Here is a 22,539-nt window from a genome sequence, read left to right on the forward strand (position 1 = left end):
CCTAGTCCAGGGCTCATGACTTAGGGAGACCTTGTCCCCTCAGGGTACCAGGCAGCTTACAGAATTTAACTAGAAACTGCCAGAGCACTGTGAATGAATCAAAATGGAGCAAAATATTTGCATAATGTGTTCTTTGATAACCATTAGATATTCCAAACTAATTTCGTTCCTTACTTCCCTCTTTTAGGTTCCATAAATGAAAAGTTGCCCCAACGGGAAGGCGCAGGAAAAACAGGTAACTATCTTCAATGAATTTCTGAGATGCTATAGAACATCTGACCCAACCTGTGCCTTAAAATCACTTCTCAAGGTTAAAACTTAAACATGTGCCAGTGATGCCAGTGAGGCTGAGACAGCCCGTTGGTTCCTTATTCATTCAACAAACGTTTCTTCAATGCTTGCTGTTGCCAGTTACCTTGCTGGGGTTGGGCATACACTCTGCTGGGAAACCCTGGGTCCACGTCGGGGGTTCTCAGACGGGGCTTGTGTGGGGACTGCGTGTGGATGCTGCCGGGTACCACGTGGGCCACGTGGGCCAGAGCTGGTGCGCAGGGCTCAGAGGTTCGGCGTCTCGCTCCACACGGAATTCTGATGTCTCGACCCTCCTTGCGAGGAGGGTGCTGTTCCCATGTGCAGCAATCACGGCCTCTGGGACAAGCAAGAATGAAGAGAGTAGTTGACCAGATTTCTCATGGAAACCACTTTGTAGCCCCCCGGGCTTGTGTCTCAGTGGCAACCACACGCCCAAGACCTGCCGGGAGGGTCCCCGCCTCGCTCTCTGCTGTCCCTGGCTACTTCCTTCCACTCCAGGGACAGTCCGCTTTCCTCTGATGTCAACCTGGAAAGTCAGAAATTGCTTTGAGACAAAATGAGGTTGGGTTTAATTACCGAGGTCTTCGACACTTTCGTCTTCCCTGACGTAGGCTGTGGTGTAGGGAACCAGTGACAGAGACAGGAGACCGGGTCTGTCCAGCCCGATCTTGCACATGTAGGAACCGGGCCGGCACCGTCCCTGCCCTGGGAGACCATCTGTGAGACGGTCTCTGTGTTATTAGGACACAGACGTGAACAGGGACAAATTGGCAAGGAGCGAATCTGGGGTATCTGGAGACCTCTCACTGGGGGTTCAGAGGTGGCATTACCACGAGAAAGGAAGTTTTTACCAGGTGTGACATGGAACAGAGCAAGCCTCGTAGTTGAGGAAAATGCCTCATTTCTGAGCTCATGTCCCTGTCACACCTGCTGTTACTTTCCAGCTGAACATGAGCTCATGGCGGTTCATATGGTGCCCACGGTAAGCAGATGCTGGAACTGCGACTCGGGCACAGAGGTGAATCTCAGCGGCGAGCAAGCGCGTGGTCCAGACACACGCGTGTCACAAGGGAGGCTTGCAGAGCCAAGCGCACAGCTCGCTCACAGACGGGCACGAGGCACTCAGCAAACCCTGACAGAGAAGAAGTGAAAAGCGCGCAGCTCTCCAAGACTTTGTTTCATTTTCGTAATGCCGAGTTTGGCAGCTGCCAGGGTTTGCTGTGTCGGGACAGAGATATTCCGGGGCGGGGTGTGGAGTGGCATCGGGTGGACCAGGCGGAACGGGGAGGAGCGGAGACAGGCGCAGAGCGGGGGGACCCTGGCGCGGCCCCTCACTCAGCACGTCCTCAGGCCACGCCCTCCCCTCACATGCAGCGTGGGCTGGGCCCCCCCAGTGCCATCCCCCCGTGATTTTGGGAACACACTGGTGGCCCCAGAGTGGTGACCTGTTTAGGCCTCAGCAGAAATACGCCAGCAATAATGTATTTGATTCTCGTCTTTCCAAAACCTTTCAAATATGTTCCTCTAAGACATTCTCTTATGTTCTTTTAAGAGCTGTAATATGTCAAATATGTTTTAAATATGTTCCCCATTTCATTGCATTTTCTTAGAAGAAGATTGCAAAATATTTAACAGCAAAATATTTCTAGTTGATAGTCATTATCAATGTTAGACTTGGATATTTCAAACAAGTGATTTTGCATCTTTGTCAGCATTTTGACAGCTAACAAATTTTCTCAATTGTTCGATGTTAAAGACTTTTTAAGAAATCCTTTTTTAGTTTTCCCCTAAAAAAAGAGCCTTCTGAGAAACTTCATTTTCACTCTTCAGACGGCTGTGAAAGTATGAATTGCCGTTCCCCCAACAGCCCTGGTGGCTGTCCTGTCCCTACAGCCCTTCCGTGTATTTCCGTCCTGAAATCACCACTGAGCGAGACCACAGAGCGCGCTTGGGGGAAAACAATTAGGCTGATTCTTGGAGGCCCCACCAGTGCCTCGTGGCCCCTCCTGGGCTGGGCTGGTGTCGGGGGACTCCCGGCTCACAGAACTGGCACCTGTGAGTCTCCAAGTGCTTCACAACCTTAAATTTCCCAGGGACCCCAAGGGGGCCTTTCAGTTCATTAAATAAAGAGTCTTCACATGAAATGTGGGTGTGGCCCACGAGACGGGTGTGGAGGTCCCTGTTACCCCCTGCACACCTCCCTCCGTTCTCTGACCCTCCGCTCTGGTCCCTGTGGCCCCCACGTGGAACCTCGGATGCTCACGCGTGTCAGCCACGGTAGCGGTGGAGAGAGGGAGGGCTGAGGTGCGCAGAGATGCGCAGGGAGGGAGCCCGTCCACGGTGCTCTAGGCCCCGCCTTTCCACCGGGGACAGCGGTGCACTGGGGGTGTGAGGCTCCGGCCCCTCCTCCGGCCAGTGTCCCTTCACAACATCTGGTGACCTGACTTTGTGGCTTATCTGACTTGACGTCCCCTGCCCACATTGTCTCTGTTCTTCCTCATCCAGCCCATGGCCCTCATTGGCCCCCGTAGTTTGGAGCCACGTTGACCATTTCCCTCCCGCCCCTGCCTCAGCGCCAACCTTGCGTCCGTGCCAGGGGGTGGTCGACTGGGGGGCTGCGTGCGAGTCCTGCATCCATCCTGTATGCACACTTACTTCCCTTACTCTCATAATTGTAGTCTCCTTGCAAATCTTTTCCGTTCTGAATTCAGATGATGCCGCGGCTCCGGCGTTGGAGACTCATCCTCAAGGAGATGAGGAAGGTGAGCCCGGGGGACGACCGGTGGCGGGAGGGCGGGCACGAGGGCGGCCAGGCAGCTGGGCGGGGAGCGTCATCCGGGTCAGAGCTGCATCCGGAATGGCCCTAATAAGCCAGAAAGAAAACACTGCACGATCTCACCTATACACAAAATCTGATAAACCGAAAGACAAAACTCAGATGCACAGGAGCAGAGAGTGGAAGGAGGGGCCGGGGAGACGGAGGCAGAGGGAACCAAGCTGCAGCTGTGCAGGACGAATGAGCCACAGGTCAGAGCAGGTGCAGCACGGGGCACACGGTTCGTGGTGACGTCTCGTGCACTGCAAGTCTCCGATCCACACACACAGGCAGCTGCGTGAATGGCGTGCACGCTCATTTGCTTTACTGTACAAATTATCCTACCACACACATGCAAATGCAAACAGCGTGTGGTGCACCCTAAATGTAGATAATACGGCAAACCAACGCGCAAAAACAGATTGCGTTTGGCCATTTGCAACTTACGGAGGACACCCACTATTTTTCCGGATGACTTTGGGTCTCGGGCTTTTAAATGTCGCTATGGTGACTTTATATAGCAGAGCGCTGAGTTTTGTTTTTTTTTTTTTTAAATAAAAACTTCTTAGTTGACATTTTACAACTTGGGTCACATAAAGTGTATAGTTCAAAGGGCGCAATAACACATGCCATTTTCTATTACTGTTTCCCATCTTCACAAGTCGTCACGACAAGGACAGATTTCCTGTTTGTACCTTTCATAAATTGTCTCGGGTATTTGCAAAGGTACAACAAATCCTCAGAGCAAACGGGGACAGGATCTGAAGGCAAAGTATAAAAAATACACATTATGAGTAAATCACAGACTGAAGTATAGAATTGCACGGCGCTTTGCAAATAATAACAATAACAGCTAATGCGTGAAGTGCATCATGGCGTGTCCTCCTGCTCGTCACCTGACTGAGCCGCCAGGTGCCGGTCCTCAGACGAGAACGCAGAGGTCATTTGTCCAAGGTCATGTGGACAGTGAATGCAAATGGGTCCCACTTGGGGTCTGTGTTCTCAGTCGCGTGACGGTGACCATCACCGGAAACACCCAGTTTTGTTTGATAAACAATGTTACTTACTACAAGAGATGTGTGCTTGAAAAGTTTTAGGCAGACGTTATATTTTACGTATTGCATCTTGTATCAAGTCTTTTACCTGAGCGAAAACCCTGTATGTTACGTGTGAATAACCATTTTTGCCATACAAGCTGATATTTTTATACATTTGGACACTTTTCTAAAATCCAGTTCTTTTAAAGTAAAACCTGTCTGGATCCAAATAGCTTGTAATTACACTTTTGGATAAAGAAAAAATATGCTAAAATAATGTCTTAAAATGTATATCATTATTTTCTTTGTCTTATCCATATAATCATTTTAATAATTTCTTTAAAAATGCACAATGTATATTCATTTATTTTATTGAATTTTTTGGATTTTAGGCTACCTGCTGAAATCTTTAATTGAGGACTTTGTGCTTTCATAATGAAATAAAAATAATCATCATTTTCTTCTGATTCCCTAGATATTGCATCACGGTATCCTACCCTTTGGACGGAGCAAGTTAAAAGTCGACAGAACAAAACCAATAAGAATTCAGGTAAGATGGGGCCAACGTCACTTTGTAAGAAATGATTTAATAGGTCCAGAAAATGGTTTTGTTTCCATGGAATTCAATGTATAGAGCAGTTGATCCTTGAGCAACAAGGGAAGAGGGACGCCGTCCCCGGTGGCCCAGTGAAAACTCCACATGTAACTTGGACTCCCCCAAACTTAACTGCTCACAGCCTGCTGTTGACCTGAAGCCTTACCGACAGCATAAATGGCCATTAACACATGTTTTGTATGTTATATGTATTGTGTGTTGCATTCATACAATAAACTAGAGAAAAGAAAATGCCACTAAGAAAATCACAGGAAAGAGAAAATGCACTTACTGTTCATTAAACAGAAGTGGATCATAGTGAAGGTCTTCAACATCATCATCCTCACCTTGGGTAGACTGAGGAGGAGGAGGGGGGTGGTCTTGCTGTCTCGGGGGTGGGCAGAGGCGGGAGGAGCCTGTGTGTAAGTGGGACCCCTGCAGTGCAAACCTCTGTTGTTTGGGGCCAACTGTGTATCTTTTTCCTTGGCTACTGAGTCATGAAAATACGTCTTCCAGCTTGATCACCAAAATATATTTCCAATTTTGGCATTTTTACTAAATTTTTAAAATTCTTCAAAAGATTTCTCTGTATGGGCCAAGCGAACTATAGTTTTAAGTATAAAAATGTAAATATTTGTTAGTAAATATTTGCTTTTGACTTAATTTCAGAGATGTCAAAACACTTGGCTATTTTAGTTTAAAGTCCTCCAAACTGTGGATTGGGTTGGCCACAAAACAGTGCTTGGTAGAACTTTTACCTCTTAAAACTGACTGTTTCTATGCTTTATAGACAAGCAGTGGGTTGCTTCATCTTTGGTGAGTGATTTTGACTGTTTTCACGAAAACTGACTCCCTGTAGTTTGCACCTGAGCTCTGGGGTGATTGCTGGTGTGTTTCCTCTGGCCTTGTCAAACTGAGACTTCATAAACTCTCAGTGAAGGAAAGAGTCATCCAGGTTCGAGGCATTCGGCTGCTGAGGAAGCACAGAATTAGCAAAAACACGGGTTTTCTGTGCTCAGCTTTGAGTGGAAAACTTGCAAACACACGGAGGAAGACTCCGCTTGCAACAGAGCTTTGTTATCGGCAGTTAGCTGTTTTCCTGCAAAGTATATTTTTAATATCCACTTACAGAAAGATAAGAAGGTTCAGGATCCTAAGAGTTGTTTGATTCTCCTTTCTCCCACCTGTGTCCTGACTTGCACGTCCTTTCAAGGACTGTTGAGGGGAGACGCCCGAGTCCTGATATGTCACCGGCCACCGCGGCACCCCGTGTGGTGGGGGAGTCTCAGCCGCAAAAGGTGACATGAGTGGCTCGTAGTGGTGGCATCGGGGGTTAGGAGGGGGCGGGTCCCGTGTGCGCTTCCTGCAGGATTTCCACCCACGGTGTCCCTGTTGCCACCTCCCACCCCTGGATCGTGACTGCTTAGCTGCTCCTTGTTACCCTTCGTCCCGGGCTGCGGTGACACAGGGCTAAGTCCGGGGGTTTGACCATCACATACATGCATACAAATGGCAGGAAAATTAAAGACATGTTTATAGAATTTATTTTTTTCAGAAACGATTGTTATGAACAAGTATTCCCTATTGTGTAAAGATTCTGACTTGTATGCTTCTCGTATGAACTTCAGAGACTGAGTTTTCTTCCATTTTGCCACCCTATTTTCAGAAGTTCTCTTATTTCAGTTGCTTCTGCATCATACAAATCAGTCTTGGGAAATTTAACTTAGAACACTGCATGTTTCAGATTTACTGGTAGATTCTGAAAGCAACATGGCAACACCTAAACACAAATATAAAATATAAAACAAATATAAAATTAAATATAGAACTATTATAGATGATGGCACTGGAAATATACGTTTTTTAAAAAAGCAAATTTAATTTTTAGTGGGACACCATTTCGGGTTTGGCGTACGGAGTTTCGCGTTAGCTCACGGAGGGAGGAGGCTGCTGAGTTCCACCTCTCACTTGCAGCTGCCAGATTTCCGAGCATTTGCAAGACCTGCCAATTACAATTAACCAGTAAAAACTGAGCAGGCTTTTAGTATTTAGTGGGATTGAAAATAATGCTTCAGGAAATTCCAGTTTACACAAGTTACCCTACACTGTAATTTGATTTAAATCAGCCCAAATGAGTGGAACACAAAAAGATGACATTCAGTTGATTTGCAGGCACAGGGCGTGAAATTGCCGGATTACGTACTTGTTTGATGCTGGTTGTCCAGCTACATGTTCTTTCTGAGGGTCTGAAGAAAGACCGTGTTGGTATTTTAAGACATTAAAAATAGTATTTAATTTATTAAGTTTTAACAATGAGATGGGAAATGATCATAGGGTTTACAAAATGACCCCTGTTATAAGTGAAATTTCAACATCAGAATAATCTCATTTGTTTTAATTTTTATATTTAAATAGTGCTTTACCTTATGATCAGCTTTGGTGGAAATAGACACAGTTTTTTAATAAAACATAAATAGTCTGTGACTTGTTTATTATTCTGTATTTTCAAAAATTTACTTAGCTTGCAGATAAATATTCTTTCATGTTTTATGAAAAAGGCCAAACGAGAAATGTATTGCTTTTTTTGTTTTCCCTTATGTCTCTTTGTATTAGCTAAAAGTAGTATTTTTCCCATAAGTTTTTTTTAAGTAACATAACATTACTTTTGTGACCAGATACAGTGTGATTGCCACGCACCGGAATGTGGAAGGAGCGTGCACGGTGACGGTGGGATGGTGTGCTTTGGAGCACATGGTGGTAGCAGTTTTTCTAAAACAGGGACCACCCTTGCAAAGGGAAATAAATTGCTCCTAGTCTATGAAAAAATGCACATGGTAGCTACCCGATAAATATTTATTTACGAAATTTGTAATAAAGAGTTCTACCTTCATATGTTTCATGGGCACTCCAGTGGTATCTGCTTTTTCCCCCCTAAAACAAGCTAAGTGAAACAAACAAAAGTAACCAAACGGATAAATAACTAGAAAAGAGGGGTAATTTAAGAGCCACTAGAGTTTGACTATTGAAATTATTTTGATTGAAAAACAATATAGGCCGGGCGCGGTGGCTCACGCCTGTAATCCTAGCACTCTGGGAGGCCGAGGCGGGTGGATCGTTCGAGGTCAGGAGTTCGAGACCAGCCTGAGCAAGAGCGAGACCCCGTCTCTACTAAAAATAAAAAGAAATCGAGACCCCGTCTCTACTAAAAATAGAAAGAAATTATATGGACAACTAAAAATCTATATAGAAAAAATTAGCCGGGCATGGTGGCACATGCCTGTAGTCCCAGCTACTTGGGAGGCTGAGGCAGTAGGATCGCTTAAGCCGAGGAGTTTGAGGTTGCTGTGAGCTAAGCTGACGCCACGGCACTCACTCTAGCCTGAGCAACAGAGTGAGACTCTGTCTCAAACAAAAAAAAAAAAAAAAAAAAAAAGAAAAACAATATAAATAGAAAATATATTCTCCTGTTGGTTCATTTAGTAAGAACAGCACCACTTTCACTATGTGAATCAACATACATTAAATAAATGAGTAAAATCTGAAGTTGCTGTTCCCCAAGAACGCATTGCTCATTTTTCCTATCGATATAAAATTGAGTATTATTTTTTTACTATCTTGAATCATCTTATATTCAGTTTTATTATTCTATTGGTAGAATATATACAAATTAATTATAAGATTTTATGAGATAAGATGTTTTGCAAGATGCTTTTGATTATATAAAATGTATTCATATATCTATTTAGTGAACAGATATAAATCTACTTGGCACTCTTTTCCCGTGGTGCACTGAGAGCTTTCTAGATTTCTGCCCAACTTCCTTCACAGCAAATCTAGAGTATTTAAGAGGGGACTGCGGTTTTTTCTCAGTTGGACAGTCCATTATGTCATCACAGAGTTACAAGTGCTGTTCGTGAATCACAGATACCAATGCCTAGGGTTCTATATCCTGTCCGTAACAAAAGACATTTTTCTTTAGAGAAAAGGCACGTGATCAGGACATTTTAAAACAAATGTGGGATCTGACCTACAGGGCCGGGGGCTCAGGTGACAGTTCCTGTGTCACCGGTACCGGTTTGTACCGTTTGCCGCGTGACACGGCCTACAAGCAGCAGAGCCCAGACAGAACGGGGGAGGTCTGAGGAACGTGGGCGGCTGCGTGAAATTTTGGCAGGGAGAGTGTTCGTGTTTGTGTCTGTACCTACGTGTGTGGTGCTCTCCCCCCGTGTCACAGCTTTCACAGAAAGACGGAACACGAGAGCCCTGGCCGTCCCCACGGTATTTCAGTGCCGTCATCTTCCGTAAAGTACCGGGAACCAGGTTGCCATCACCTCACTATTTTTACTCCGAGCACAAAGACTTCTTAAATTCATGCTAAAAATCTTGCCTCAATCTCACCGGTTACTAATAATCAGTGTTCTGGGGTCCTGCTCTGGGTCTGCACGTGGCACTGAGGGGAGCGTGAGAGGAGCTAAGAAACAGGTGCGTGAACTCAAAACACGTCTGTGAAAACATTTCTCCACTAGGGAATCGGAAGCCGTGGGCTGGCCTGGGGGGCCCTGGGGGGCCGTAGCAGCCTCGCCTGCTTAGCCTTGGGCGGACATGGTCGGTTCTGGGACCTGCGGGGCCGGAAACCACGTCTAACCGTTGGGACAAAAGGGCCAGACGTGGACCCTCACGCCGTGGGCCGAGCTGGCGCAGCCTCGGTGGCTGGCGGGTGGCAGGCAGCCCCTGTCCGTGGCCGCCGGCCAGGCCAGCTCAGCCTGACGCAAGGTGACTCTGCAGCCTTTCAACTCAACACCGTGTGCCCAACCGTAACTCGACGGTAGATGCTGCCAGGCGCTTCGTCACGGGGCAGAAGTTCCTGTCTCCTTCTCCTCCCAGTTTGGTCCTTTGGGGTCCCAGGTCAGTGCTGAGACAGGTCTCACGTTGCCTGGGAAACTGAGAGATTCAGGTGAGTCTCTTTGGCCTTTTTGAAAGCACCTTCTGTACGGTCGGTGGGAAACCAAGGCTGAAACGAGCCAGGTGGAGAAGGGGGTGCAGCCCCCAGGGGGGTCCAGCTGGGCGTCTGCTGCCTCCCGCAGCCCCGGCACTTCCCTCCTGGACCGCCCGTGTCACCAGCCGACAGGGCGAGCGGCCGAGTGGTCCACGTACGTCCAGCTGGCGGGAAGGAAGTTACGTGTTGGCAGCTGCTAAACGGGGACCAGAAACTCCGGCACTGCTCTGCGTCCACCTGCCAGCGCCAGAGCTCCGAGGGGCCGGGGGCCTGTGGTGCAGGTTCCAAAGCGGGTGACCGTCGGGAAGAGGTCGGTGCTGTCTGGACACGTAGCTCCCAGCGTCACGCAGCTTCGACCAGCAGTCAAGCGGGGATTCCTATTCCCTTCCCTTGACGAGCACGAGGAAGCCGGTCCCCAGCTCGGCCAGCTCATGGCGGGACCCTCAGCAGGTCCTGAGCCTTCACCCCGGAAGCTCAGCTCCCTTGTGCCGAGCCACGCAGCTCCAGTGGGATTTGGGGGCGGATTTGTGGAGTCCATGGTCAGAGGTCCCACTCATACCACGTTAGGTAGTACGGAGCCTAAATCACGCCTCCTATGGGGTTTGAACAAACTGGGGTCTGTCCCTCAGGGTGGAATGCCTTCAGACCCAAGCCCGACCAGATCCAGGTGCGCAAAGACCCCCTCCAGCCGCCCCAGGCCCCTCAGGCTCCTCACACGCACCGAGTGGGGTGGGGAGTGCGCGGTGTCCTCACTCAGTGACCCTGAGGGCTCTGTGGGCGAGGCTGACCACACGGCTGAGGCTGCCTTCCCCACACGGAGGAGCCTGTGAGCTTCCTCCCCAGCTTGGTCTCCACCAGCCGAGCTGCACCTGTCTGGGTGGCTCCAGCACCTGTGACAGCGAGGTGGGTGAGCCCCTGCCCGGCTGGCTGGCGCGTGCCCGGCTGTTGGATGCCGCTGCAAGGGCTGTGTGGGTGGGCTGACACGAGTGCAGCCGGTCGCCTCCGCAGGGTGGGTGGCCCACCCAGGCAGGGCCGAGGGGTCCCACGAAGCCAACGTGCAGTTCGGCAGAGGGTGGGGTGGGCAGACTCTGGCGGCCTGTGCCTGGAGGCCCCGTTTTAAGTCAAGCCCGTCGCCTCCCCGATGGGGACCCTGAAGTGCCCCATGCAGTCCAGGGACTGGGCGGGGCTCCCTGCAGGGGTCAGAATGCAGCGGGGGGGGGGGGGGGTCTGGGGTGTCTGCAGGTGGGGGAGCAGTGACTTCTCTCTGCGAGGAGGCCGCGTGTGGGCCTAACTGCCGCCGCTAGGATGCCAGCGTCTGTCTGTCACCTCGGGTGTCTTCAGCGTGACGTGTGCTGGGTTGTTTCTGCCCCGTCAGAAAGGCCATTGTTGTGAACAGCTGCGCTGTGTCCTGGCAGCCTCGTTGTCATTGGGTTTGAAAACCTGGGTGGTTTCCATGGCTGCGGTTCCTCCCAGCGCGCCCCCTCCCCCCCCCCCCGTCTGCAGCCCCAGGAGGGGGGGGAGGGGGGGCGGCCCTGGCGGCTGGTGCTGCCCAGGGAGCTCCCCGGGCCCGGCCGGCCACCTGCCTGGTGCTGCAGAGGCTGCTGCCCTGGGTGGCCGGCGTGTGGCCGGTGTGTGGCCGGCGTGTGGCCAGCAGGCACGCCCCGTGGCGGGAGCTCTTCCTCGGGCTCATGGGGTGCAGCTTCACACAGAGAGTGGAATCGGGGTGCTTGAGGTCTTATTTCTTTATTTATTTTAAATCTGAAGGTTCTGTTTCCCTCCATCCAAGGCTCTTCCGAAACCCAGGGGCCCTTTGGGGCCAGAGTGAGGAGCCTCTGCCGACCCGGGAGCGTGTCCCCCTACCCCGACCCCGCAGGCTGTGCCCGACGGGCCTGGGCTGCGCCGCCCTTTTCGCTTATCGACCTTTTAGGTTTTGCGTGCGAGCCGGGGAAAACATAGAGCCCGTGTTTTGTCATCTGTGAAAATCCTCCTACTTGGGAGAGCAATGTGCCCCCCTCCCTAACCCGTCAAAAACATCTCTGTTTTACATCCAGGAAGACACCCCGATGTTCAGGGCGCCCTGCGGTTTTATGGGACCCTCAGTGGAAATGCTTTTCTGCTTTATTCAGGGCTGATAATTTTTGTTTTATTGCACATATTAAAATCAGTGCCAAAAGATAATTATCTCTGGATTCTGCTTTAAATCATGCTAGATTGCATTCCCTCGGGGAAAATAATACAAAATATACTTGACTTTTCATTAAGCTTTTTCTTTTCATTCTGTTTTTCAATATGACATTCCAAAAACATCAGCATGCCAATTAGATTGTTAAGTTATAAAGTTTTGATCATTTCAGGACATTAAAGTACTGTATTAAAAGAAATCAAATACCTCCTCTTAAGCATGAACTTTAAAAGTGTATTATTTAAAAACATTAATTAACCTAACTAAAATAATACACCACTGAATTATCCAATTTTCCTAATTAAAAAAGGGAGATTTAATTTTAATCATATTTAATTCTCAGATTTCAATATTCAATCAAACTGTGGCTAAATAATCAAGATGTAGCGTTGCCACATAAGTGCAGAAGATCGTGATGAAAGCACGAAGATTAGGTCTGAGCTGGTTGAAAACATACATCACATGTGTACTTACAGGCCTTGAGCTCTCACCACACAAAGAAGGATATTTGACTGACTTTATTTTCCAAAAATAAATGAGATTCAATTCACCATTGAAATAACGAGCTCTGCTATTAAAGTTTCCTTTGTAGAACCATAGCTAGTTACATATGTGATGCTTACTATGCACCAGGAAAAGTATCGTATGTTTTAACGCATAATATATAATCCAGGTCTTAAAATAGCCCTGTGAGCCTGGACCTACTTGTCTTAGATAAGAACATTTTTCAAAATCACTACATGCCTGGGCCTGGGTTGAGCCCAGATCTGTGGCTTCAAACCTCCCCCCTGGTGCACACAGGACAGGCGTGTTTAGCTCCTCAGCCAGCAGCCTCCCAGCCCGCAGGGCGTCTCTGTGGCCACGGCTGGAAGGGGGCTGGGTGGCCCACTCGGCTGTGGATGCTTCTGTGTAATGCCGGCCCACCAGGCGCGGGCATGTCTCCTCTGGGGGGCGGGGACAGGTTCCAGATGTGACCTCACGGAAAATGGCCCAGGGCAGAAGCCGTGAGGTGCGAGGACGGGAGAGCCGCGGTGTCTCCACTCTTGACCCGGGAAGCAGAGCGCCGTCCCCCTCACTGACTCAGCAGGTGCCTGCGTGCCATGAAGGCGTGTCAGGACGCCGCACGCTCCAGACACCACCTTTTCTGCACAGGGGAGCACAGGGAACTGGAGAGACGTGAGGGGTGTGTGCGCCTTCTGTGTGCTCTCCGTCTGCTCGGAGCCTTTCTTCTCACGAGAGTTGCGAATCTGTGGCTTCAGGCTCCCTCCCGCCGGCCGGCACAGAAGGGGCCCATGGCTGGTTCTGGGCTCGCGCTGTGCGGCCCTGATGGCTGCCCGTCCCCTGTCTGAGCCCAGGCGTCCCGTCTACCATGGCACGGAGGGGCCACGCCGCAGCAGAGGCCCAGAGCTCAGTCTGGCTGGGTCCCTCGGCCGGCGTGCGGTGGGGGGCGGAACTAGCTTCCGGCTGTGCACTCCTGAGATCAGCACCCAGCTTCACTGGCGACAAGAATGCGGGATATTTCTTGAGAATCTTCTGTATGTGAGTGCATGTGTGTGCATGCGTGTGAGCCCGTGTGCGTGTGGAGCACCGCGTGTGGAGACTGCAACGGAGGGAGAAACCGCGCTGAGACTTCCCGCTGCAGTGAAGTTCACGGGGTGGCGTCTCGCGTGCTGGTTTGGAGGGAAGCAGGGACCGAGTGAAACGCTTCCTTTTGCTTTTCACACTTAGGAGTAGAAACTTCCCAGGACAGATTTCGCCGTGGTCGTCCCGCCAGCTAGCGAGGACACTCAGTGAGAGCTGGTGTGACCTGTCAGTCACGGCGACGCTGTGTCACTGTGTGTCACTGACACACTGTGACTCTCACAGCCACACTAAGCTCCGGATTCCTGCCTTCACCCGCTGTGTGATGGCTCGGGGACCGCTGGCGGAAGGCTGTGTCCCCCAGCTGTACCCCGTCTTGTGAGTAGCCGCTGTCCCGGCTGTGAGCGGCTGAGGACTGATGTGGGTGCGGTAAGAATCTCGGCAGCCGCAGGTGCGTTACCAGCACATCCTCCCCCAGCGGGGTGACGCCAAGGAAACCGTCTTCCTTACTGCCACCCCTGTGTACTGGTGGTGACGGGGACCTGTCGCCCAGCATGAGGCCTCAGTGCCAGTGAACCAGGATCACACCGGGGTCTGAACGATGCTGATGTGTTTGCTAAGGAATTGGACTCCTTCCCCAGGAACCGTGTGGTGCATGTGTGCACACACACGTGTATGTCATTGAACACGTGTTAATGATTTTTACCTGAAAATACCTTGGTGTTTGTCATGGGTACGACCTTTATTCTTACTCTGTTTGACTTTATATTTGTCATTGTTTCCCTCTGACACACCCACTTCCTGCGTTTGTCTTACATGAGAGTAGGTACAGGCATGTTGCTCTGTGTTTTTGCCTGGAAATCACGTCAGTGACATGCCAGAATACATCGGGCTAGCATGTTTCAGATGAAAGAGCAAACCAAGGCGTTATTTGAAAAGCATTTCAGAAGATCTTATCCGGTTATATGTTTAATAAATATCTGCATCAAAACACAGACTATTTAAGTAATGTTAAGGTTCTGTGTGATCACAAACAGACTTGGAGAGGACCTGAGTTATTTTCAGACTCCCCAGATACTGCAGGAGCGGAGGATGTGTCCCTTTGTCCCTGCCTCCCTGCCCAGATGCGGTCACGGGGCAGGGGGGGTTATTGTCATGAGGTCCTCACGTTAGGTATGAGGAGATATTATTTTCCCTATTTACACGTGAAAACTGCAAAAATTTACCTAAACAGTAAGTGAAGATCCCGTGACTTGCTTCACGCTCCAGTCTGTGTTGCGTGTGTTCCATCAACGGTGCACATTTCTTTTTTTTTTTGGAGACAGAGTCTTACTCTGTTGCCCGGGCTAGAGTGCTGTGGCATCAGCCTAGCTCACAGCAACCTCCAACTCCTGGGCTCAAGGGATCCTCCTGCCTCAGCCTCCCGAGTAGCTGGGACTACAGGCATGCACCACCGTGCTTGGCTAATTTTTTCTATATATATTTTTAGTTGGCCAGATAATTTCTTTCTATTTTTAGTAGAGACGGGGGTCTCACTCTTGCTCAAGCTGGTCTCGAACTCCTGACCTCAAGCGATCCTCCCGCCTCGGCCTCCCAGAGTTCCAGGATGACAGGCGTGAGCCACCGCGCCCGGCCACTAAGGGTACACATTTCTAAAGTGCAGGTCGGGGTTCCCAGGTAGGGTGGCTGCACCTGTTGAAGGAAACACCCCCCACTCAGGTCTCAGCAGCTCCGAAGTGCCCTGTCTTGCTGGTGACAGTCCTGCCCTGGGAGCACCGGGTCAGGGGAGCGGCTCTCCACGAGGTCATGCGGGGATCCAGGCAGGCGCTCTGCACGGCTCCCTCCCCTGCCCCCGCCTTACGCTCACGGACACCAGTCGCAGGAAGGGAAACCCCAGCTAGTGAGGACCAGCCGTGTCCTCACATCCCGTGGGAGAGAAGAGGCGCCCGGGCACACTGACCACAGAGGAGGCTGGGGAAGTTAGACCCACTGTGCGCCTGCGGCGACCCCACCACCGTGGGAGGGGAGGGCGGCTTTGGAGGAGCAGCGGGTCTCTGCTGCGTCAGGCACGGCTGAGCCCGTGACAACCTCTGCAGAAAAGAGCAAATATTATCAGAGTCCCTCTGCACGGATTATATCCCGTGTTTAAGTTACACTCATCACTTGCTCACTTCTTATAACATTCTTATGATTAAACACACACATGCATTTATACACATACATAGATGTGTGTATGCACATATGTGTGTGAGTTATATATATGTGTGTATATGTTAATATTGCTTTTGCTAAAATTACTGCGCTTGTGTCCTCTCTCCCTGCTACAGTCTGAATGTTTATGACCCCCCCAAATTCAATGTCGAAACCCTGATCCCCGGGTGACGGTGTTAGGAGGTGGGGTCTTTGGGAGGCGACCAGGTCGGGAGGGTGTGACCCTTGTGCATGGGAGTAGTGTCTTTCTGAGAAGAGGCCCGAGGGACCCGCACCCCTTCTGCCGTGTGAGGACAAGTGAGAACGTGTGGTCTGTGACCAGGAAGTGAGTTTCCATCAGAAACCCAATCTGTCAGCACCTTGGTCTTGGACGTCAGCCTCCACGGCTGTGAGGAATAATTTCTGTTGTTTATAAGGAACCCAGTTCGCGGTGCTTTTGTCACAACAGCCCAAACCAACCACGACGCTTCCCAACTCAGGGCACGCTCCTTAGAGTCCGCCTTTCATCTGCGTGTCTCCTGAGCCGTCCACACTGCGGCTCACCTGCACCGCCTCACCTGTGATCCCCATTAATGCACAGTCCCCGTGGCCCCGTTAGACACTGACTAACTGTCCCTGCTCCACGGGCCGTAGCTACTGCTCTGATGGGACCAGACACTGATTTCAGGAACTTTCTCCTGATACGAGACCACCCACCATGGACTGGTTCTGGCCTGTTCACAGAGGCTGTGGCTGAGTGCCTTCATGTCCCTGTGTCACCTTTTGATAGAGATGAACTAATTGTAGCACACTTAAATTTTAAGTCTCCACCCCAAAGTGAACATGGGACATATGTAACATACATGTTTGCTCATCACACATGCACATGGCCCCCTGTCATGATTATTCACAGCTCCTCCTATCACTTTCAGCCTGAATTCCTGCCTCACCCCTCCCTCCCCACAAGTGTCTGTCCCCAGCTCTGGCTGAAGGCCACTTCCCAGCCTGCAGGTTGTAACCCCTTCATAAAAAATAAAGTCTCTTCTCCAAATTTGTGAAGACCTCAGGTTCTTTGTTTACACAAACTTTATACATTCTGCTTACAGAATATTAACCTGAACCTTGCAGGTAGAATTTGAAGTTAATACCCCTGGATAGTTTCCTCCTCCTGCCTTGAAACTTATTTGCTTATTTATTTATTTGAGCTGATGACGCTGATTAAATGTGATATCGATAGCAACTCTGAATGGGGGAAGAATAAGAGGAAATATTACTTAAAAATATCAATTTTGCACATGATAAACTTATACTAAAAATTATTCCTTATTTATCAGAATTCAGATTTAGCCTGGAATCTGTATTTTATCTGATAACCTTGCCAATAAATAAATATAGTTCCCTGCTTACAACCTTCGTTTAGCTAATCTTCGATTGGGGAAAACTGCCATGGGCTTCTTCAAAGATCCAATGTTACTGCGTGAGTGAGTCAGCTTGGGCTGCTGGTATGTCACCACTGCCAGAGTCCGGGATTTGTCTCATCCGAGTGCTGGCGGCTGGAGTCCCCCGTGGGGTGCTGCAGGGCCGGCCCCTGCGAGGCCTCTCGGACTTGCAGCCTGTGCCTGTGTCCTTCCCTGTGTCCCCAGCTGTCCCCTCCCCTTCCTCTGTTATCCTGCATCAGGGCCCTGCTGTCATCGTGACCTCATTTATCCCTAACTGGCTTCTGAAAGGCCCCTGCTCCAAATATAGCCACACTGGTGGTTAAGGTTTCAATATGAATTCTGAATCTATAACAAGCAGAATAAAATGATTTCTATCAGTGTGCCTCAGATTTGGGTTTTTGGCGTTGAGAGTGAAGCCTGTCAGTAGAATGTCTCAGTGTGGAGGTGAAACTGACCGCGGGTCTGTCCCCGGCCCACCCCCCACCAGCCGCGAGTCCCGCCCTCCCAGGTGTCTTCCCGCCGCCATGTCTCTGTAGCCTGGTAAGGAAGGCCACGCTAGGGGAAGCCACGTGGGTGGTTTCGCTCCAGTCTTTGACACGTTTCCAGTTTGAACCAGGTGGAATTGATTCGTGTATCAAATGTTGGCTGAAGATGAAAGTGAGAATTCCCCCCAAATTTTGCTATTGTTTTTCACGGCTACTGATATTTTATATAAAATAGTTATTTTTAATCTGTGATTCTTTTCTGCTATTTTTATGAAAACTCGCCAAGGACAGTTCAAGTTAGCTAAGAAGGAAGTTCGTGTACTTCAGGAAGCCCCAGCGAAGTGTCTGTCACCCGTGCTGGCAGGGAGTCCCCGGCCACCTGTGCGTGCTTCTGCGCGTCCATACACAGCCTGCAATGTCTGCCAAAGCACCTGGTTTGAGTGCAGTTCCAATGTCTGTTGTATATAACACGTAGCATTTAAGATTTCATGACAAATCCTTGTAATAGACGACTTATCTTCAGTTTGCATGCTTATGGGTTTAATATGCTTTAAGAACTGAAATTTTTAACTAAGCTACAAAGCCTCAAAGGAACTTGCAGCCTTTGTTATTAGTATCTTAACGCTTCCCATGCAGAGGTGGGCGCTGCGGAGCCAGCGTGTGCGGCACGTCCGTCCTGCGGGAAGGCGCGCGGTGTGAGGAGGACGGTGGGGAGGGTGTTGCGACAGCGGCTGGCTGGCGGCCGCGCAGCAGGAGAGGGCCGTCGTCTTTATCTACAATTAAACCCTCGACTAGGAAACATTCTACCCCTGTGTTTTACCTTGTGGAGTGGAGCTGCTAACTACATGTGCACAGGGTCACCTGGGCGTCCTGCCGTAGGGCACCTCTGGCCCCCAGGTGAGGCCGGTGCTGCGGGTCCGGGGATGACAGTCTGCGGGGCCAGGCGGGCAAGACACAAGGAGTATAAGAGTTCGTCTCAGCCGTGTGGGTAGCAAGTGCCTGTAACCAGATAAAAAGTGATTCACGCAAAGAGCCTTTGACCTGTTGACACGATGACCCCTGCGTGTCCTGGTGTCCACACCGCGGTGTTGGGACCCGTCTCTCCCTCCCCCGTGTCATCAGCTTGGCTCTCAGCGGGATCCCTGCACGTGGGAGCCTGACAACAGCCAATATGGTGGAATTAAAAAATAACAAAAATTCCAGCACTGATTTCCAGTGACGGTCCTAGGTCACATGTCCACCCCTGAACCAACTGCGGTGCCTGAAGGGGCAGGAAACGCTCACTGGCCATGCTGGGACCACGTGTCCCTCTCTGGAGTTGGTGGCCCTGGGGCCTCGTGCCCACCACAGGCGCTGACCACGGGAGAAGCGTGTCGCCCACTCGGGAAGGAAATGCAGGTCTGTCCCCCACGGCCCTCTGCTCCCTGGACACGTGGCTTCTATGGCTCGAAACCGTGGTTCGGGGCAAACCCCTGTACCTGGCACACGGGGGCTGGTGGGTGACGCAGGACATCGGGCCAGGCCCGGGAGCACCCGTGGGGGGGCAGGTGAGGAGGGCCCCACAGGCCGACCTGGTGTCCCGGGGTGCGTGGCAGGGCTAGGGCAGCAGGTGTGTGTGGGGGGGGACCCCTGTGAGTGGCACAGGTGGCAGAGGTCACCCGAGACTGTGGTGTTCTGTGTGAGCACCAGCGTTGCCACCAGGCCTGACAGAGTTGCAGAACATTCCGTGGGAGTCACATCACAGAGGCTGGGGGAAGGTGAGGGCGTCTGCCTAGAACACCCGCAGGTGCCGTTAGAGCTCAGGTTTCTCCCAAGGCACCAGAGTAATTCTGCTCAGATCGCGAGGGAGATGCTGCGCCTCACGTGCCGGCGGTCGGCGTGCGACGCCGCGGGACACGGGCAGATGAGAGCTGCAGCCGCTGCACTCGGTGCCCTGCCCGCCCTGACCGCCGTGAGGATCTGCAGACCCCGTGGGAGGAAGGCCCTGCTCCTTCCAAATCAAAACAAACCCTGGACATAACGTTTGCACAGAGGGCGGCGTGAGGCCGGCGACAGCCCGTTGCGTAAACCAGGGCAGAAACCTCGCCTTATTAGGTGGCTTTGGCCGGGGGTGCCGCTTCCTGTGGTCCCTGCTGCTCTGCACAAGTTAAATATTTAGAATCTGTCCCGTTTGCACACGTCTGCCCAAGTGTTTCTTTCGGCTTCCCCCTGTCAGGACGGGCCTCAAACTAAACAGGGTCCTCAGGCCAGGCAGGAAGGGGGAAGTGTCTGGGGACAGTGCGGGCCGCAGCGTCACACCCCTCCCAGGGTTAGCGTCCGCAGGGTGGGGTTCTCCACCGAGCTGCGGGCTTTGCAGCTGAGCATTTAAAGCAGTTACTCTGCGGCTTGCAATGACAGCAGACATCAGGGTGTAACGTGAGCATTAAACATGCATTTTTGACGTATCTTTAATAATGATACTTTCCTGCTTAGTTTCCCCTCCGAGCCTTGTAAGGGCGTGCACCTTGATCTATAGCAGAGCTGTTGGAACATTGTTGGGAAAAGTAACTTTATGGACGACACTGGTGCAGGGCCGGGTGGCGGGCCTGGGGCTGTGGGCAGGTAGGACACGGAGAGCGTGGGTGCAGGGGACAGGTGACCCTCCTCTGGGGGTTTGGTGTCTTGGTGACGTTGGAAGGCAGAGCCGAGCCTGGGCCTGTCTTCACCACGGGAAGCAAACACAGGCAGGACCGTCTGAACCCGCCGTAAACACCCGAAGGCTAAACCAGGCTGAGCGGCGGGAACAGGTCGCGTAGCTCAAGGACACCATTGGCCTCTGGGGACACCTGTGCCCCCGCTCGTTCTCATGAGGGATGCAGCGCTTGGCGCATTCCGGAAGCTCCTCTGTGATCTGCCCGGAGACTCTGCACCTCTCTAGCGCAGGCCCGGTTTCCGTGGTGATTACCCAGCGCTTTCCCCAGGGTCACGCTCCAGCATGTTGGTTTCACCGACGTTAGCGCCTCACAACCATCAGCCGAAGGCGGAGCGTCCTCCCTGCCGGCCACACGCAGGCAGGCGGTGGCCAGTGTCAGCCGTCGGACACTGAGCCAGGGACCCCAGGTCTCAGAGCGGATGTTCCCTGCCTGCCCGAGTCCGGTAGGTTCCAGCCGCTCAGACTCAGCTGTCCCCACTGCCCAGCGGGGCCGGTGACAGACCAAAGCCACACGGCTGTGGCGAGGCCTGAGCAGGTCTGCACATCGCACCCGGCACACGCCCCGAGATGTCCATTGCCGTGATGTGAGGCCTGCTATGTGCTCATTTAAATACATAGAGAGCACGAAATTCTTCCCCTTGAATAGTTCAAGTTTATGGTCTAATTCAGCAGTTCTCACAGTTTTCTATGTAATTATCCCTTTATACTCTTAAAACTTAGGGAGGATCCCAACATGCTGTTGTTAACGTGGTTCTACCTGCCCGTGTTCATGATCGGTGTTAACGCTGAGCATTTAGTGCTCGAGGACACGTCCTGCCCGGCCTGCAATGGTTGGTGTCATCACAGGTCACCTGGGACCACAGGTGTGAGAGCGACAAGGCAGTGGACACTTTAACAGTTTAGAAACCATAGTTCTGACCTCACGGAACACCTCCGAGGGCCTAAGGGACCCCAGGGAGCCCCGGACCTCACTCTGAGAGCAGCTGGTCACAGTAAGAACTCGGGAAAGAAATGCAACTCTGTCCCCTGCAGAAATGGCAGGTTTCTCTGTGGACACGTGGGCCCAACCTCACATGCGCTAGGTGCGTTGGTGTCAACCCGTGTGCTGAAACGCCCCAGCCCCGCTGGGCCCGGCCACCGCCCTCACTGCCCGGGGCCTTGCCTACAGCCCGCCAGCCACACACGCGGTGGGGGGGACATGGGGAACCGCACAAGGGCTGAGAATTAGGGAGGACAAAGGTGCCCCTGGAACCACAACATGAACAAAACGGAGGCTGGAGTTGGGGACAGAACTGGAGAGAACTCGTAAGTGAGAAAAGAGGGCTGCTGACGGCCAGTTTCACCATTTTGAGCGTTTTGGGGACCAGCTCTGCTGATGTGTCACTGGAACTTTCCACCAGGCTGCGCACAGGGAGGGAAATGCAGTCAGACACTTGTCCCTGTGAGCACCCAGGACAGGGCGTTGTCAGCCGTGGGAGGAAGGCTGTGACGCCCTGCTTTGCCCTGTACGGAGAACTCGCGCCTGGATTTCAACAAACGCCGGAAAGATGACGGACGGAGGGAGAGGACGTGGAGGGCGACCTGGACCCGCCTCCCCGACAGCGCCGGACCCCGACCTTCCACTTCCGCTTCTGGTCTTTGCCCAGCCCGTTTCCCACATGGACGCTCTGACCCCCGGAACCCACCCAGCCAAGCCCCCCTCCCCCTCCCTCGGCACCTGCCCAGCCCCAGCCGCCCCCACCGCCCCGTCCCTCTGCAGAAGTCTGATTCGCAGCGGCTTTGAACACGAGGAGCCGTGTTACTTACTTTTTTTTTCAAACATTTACTATTGTTTGCTTTTTCTTATTTCAAAAATAATTCATGCTAATGGTAGAAAATTTGGAAAATTCAGGTGGAAAGAAGAAAACTAAATAGCCCTGACATCCAGGCACAGCTGCTGAGGTGGAGCCGCGGTGAGTGTGGACCTCGGGGCCGCGATGACCCGGCTCACGTCCCGTCCCTGCGCTCAGGTCCCTCACGGAAGGTCACTCAGCTGCTCCAATTCAGCCGCCTTGCCTGTACAATCCCAGCAGCGCCCCTGCCTGGCAGGGTCCCGTGCAGTTAGTTTGTGCGCGAGAGGGCAACAAGCTACCGACAGCAAGCGTTGCCGTGGCCCATCTCCAAGCTGTGCTCAGGTGTGAGACGCATGCGCTGTCTCAAAAGTGCGCTCCTCCTG

At 51.7% G+C, this 22,539-nt stretch overlaps 1 protein-coding gene across 2 annotated transcripts in view; it reads left to right on the top strand.

The window, feature by feature from the left end:
* SMOC2 (SPARC related modular calcium binding 2) overlaps nucleotides 1-22,539 on the top strand; it is a 150,689-nt gene that overhangs the window by 71,643 nt on the left and 56,507 nt on the right. The window contains exons 5-7 of one of the 2 annotated variants that reach the window (XM_069487770.1): nucleotides 188-235; nucleotides 2,991-3,074; nucleotides 4,640-4,714. In XM_069487770.1, the coding sequence (XP_069343871.1) occupies nucleotides 188-235; nucleotides 2,991-3,074; nucleotides 4,640-4,714 (207 nt within the window). The remainder of the gene's footprint in view (nucleotides 1-187; nucleotides 236-2,990; nucleotides 3,075-4,639; nucleotides 4,715-22,539) is intronic. The other variant, XM_069487771.1, reaches the window with a different exon arrangement.

Source organism: Eulemur rufifrons, chromosome 15 (genome assembly GCF_041146395.1).
Source record: "Eulemur rufifrons isolate Redbay chromosome 15, OSU_ERuf_1, whole genome shotgun sequence".
In the NCBI taxonomy this organism is placed as follows: domain Eukaryota; kingdom Metazoa; phylum Chordata; class Mammalia; order Primates; family Lemuridae; genus Eulemur; species Eulemur rufifrons.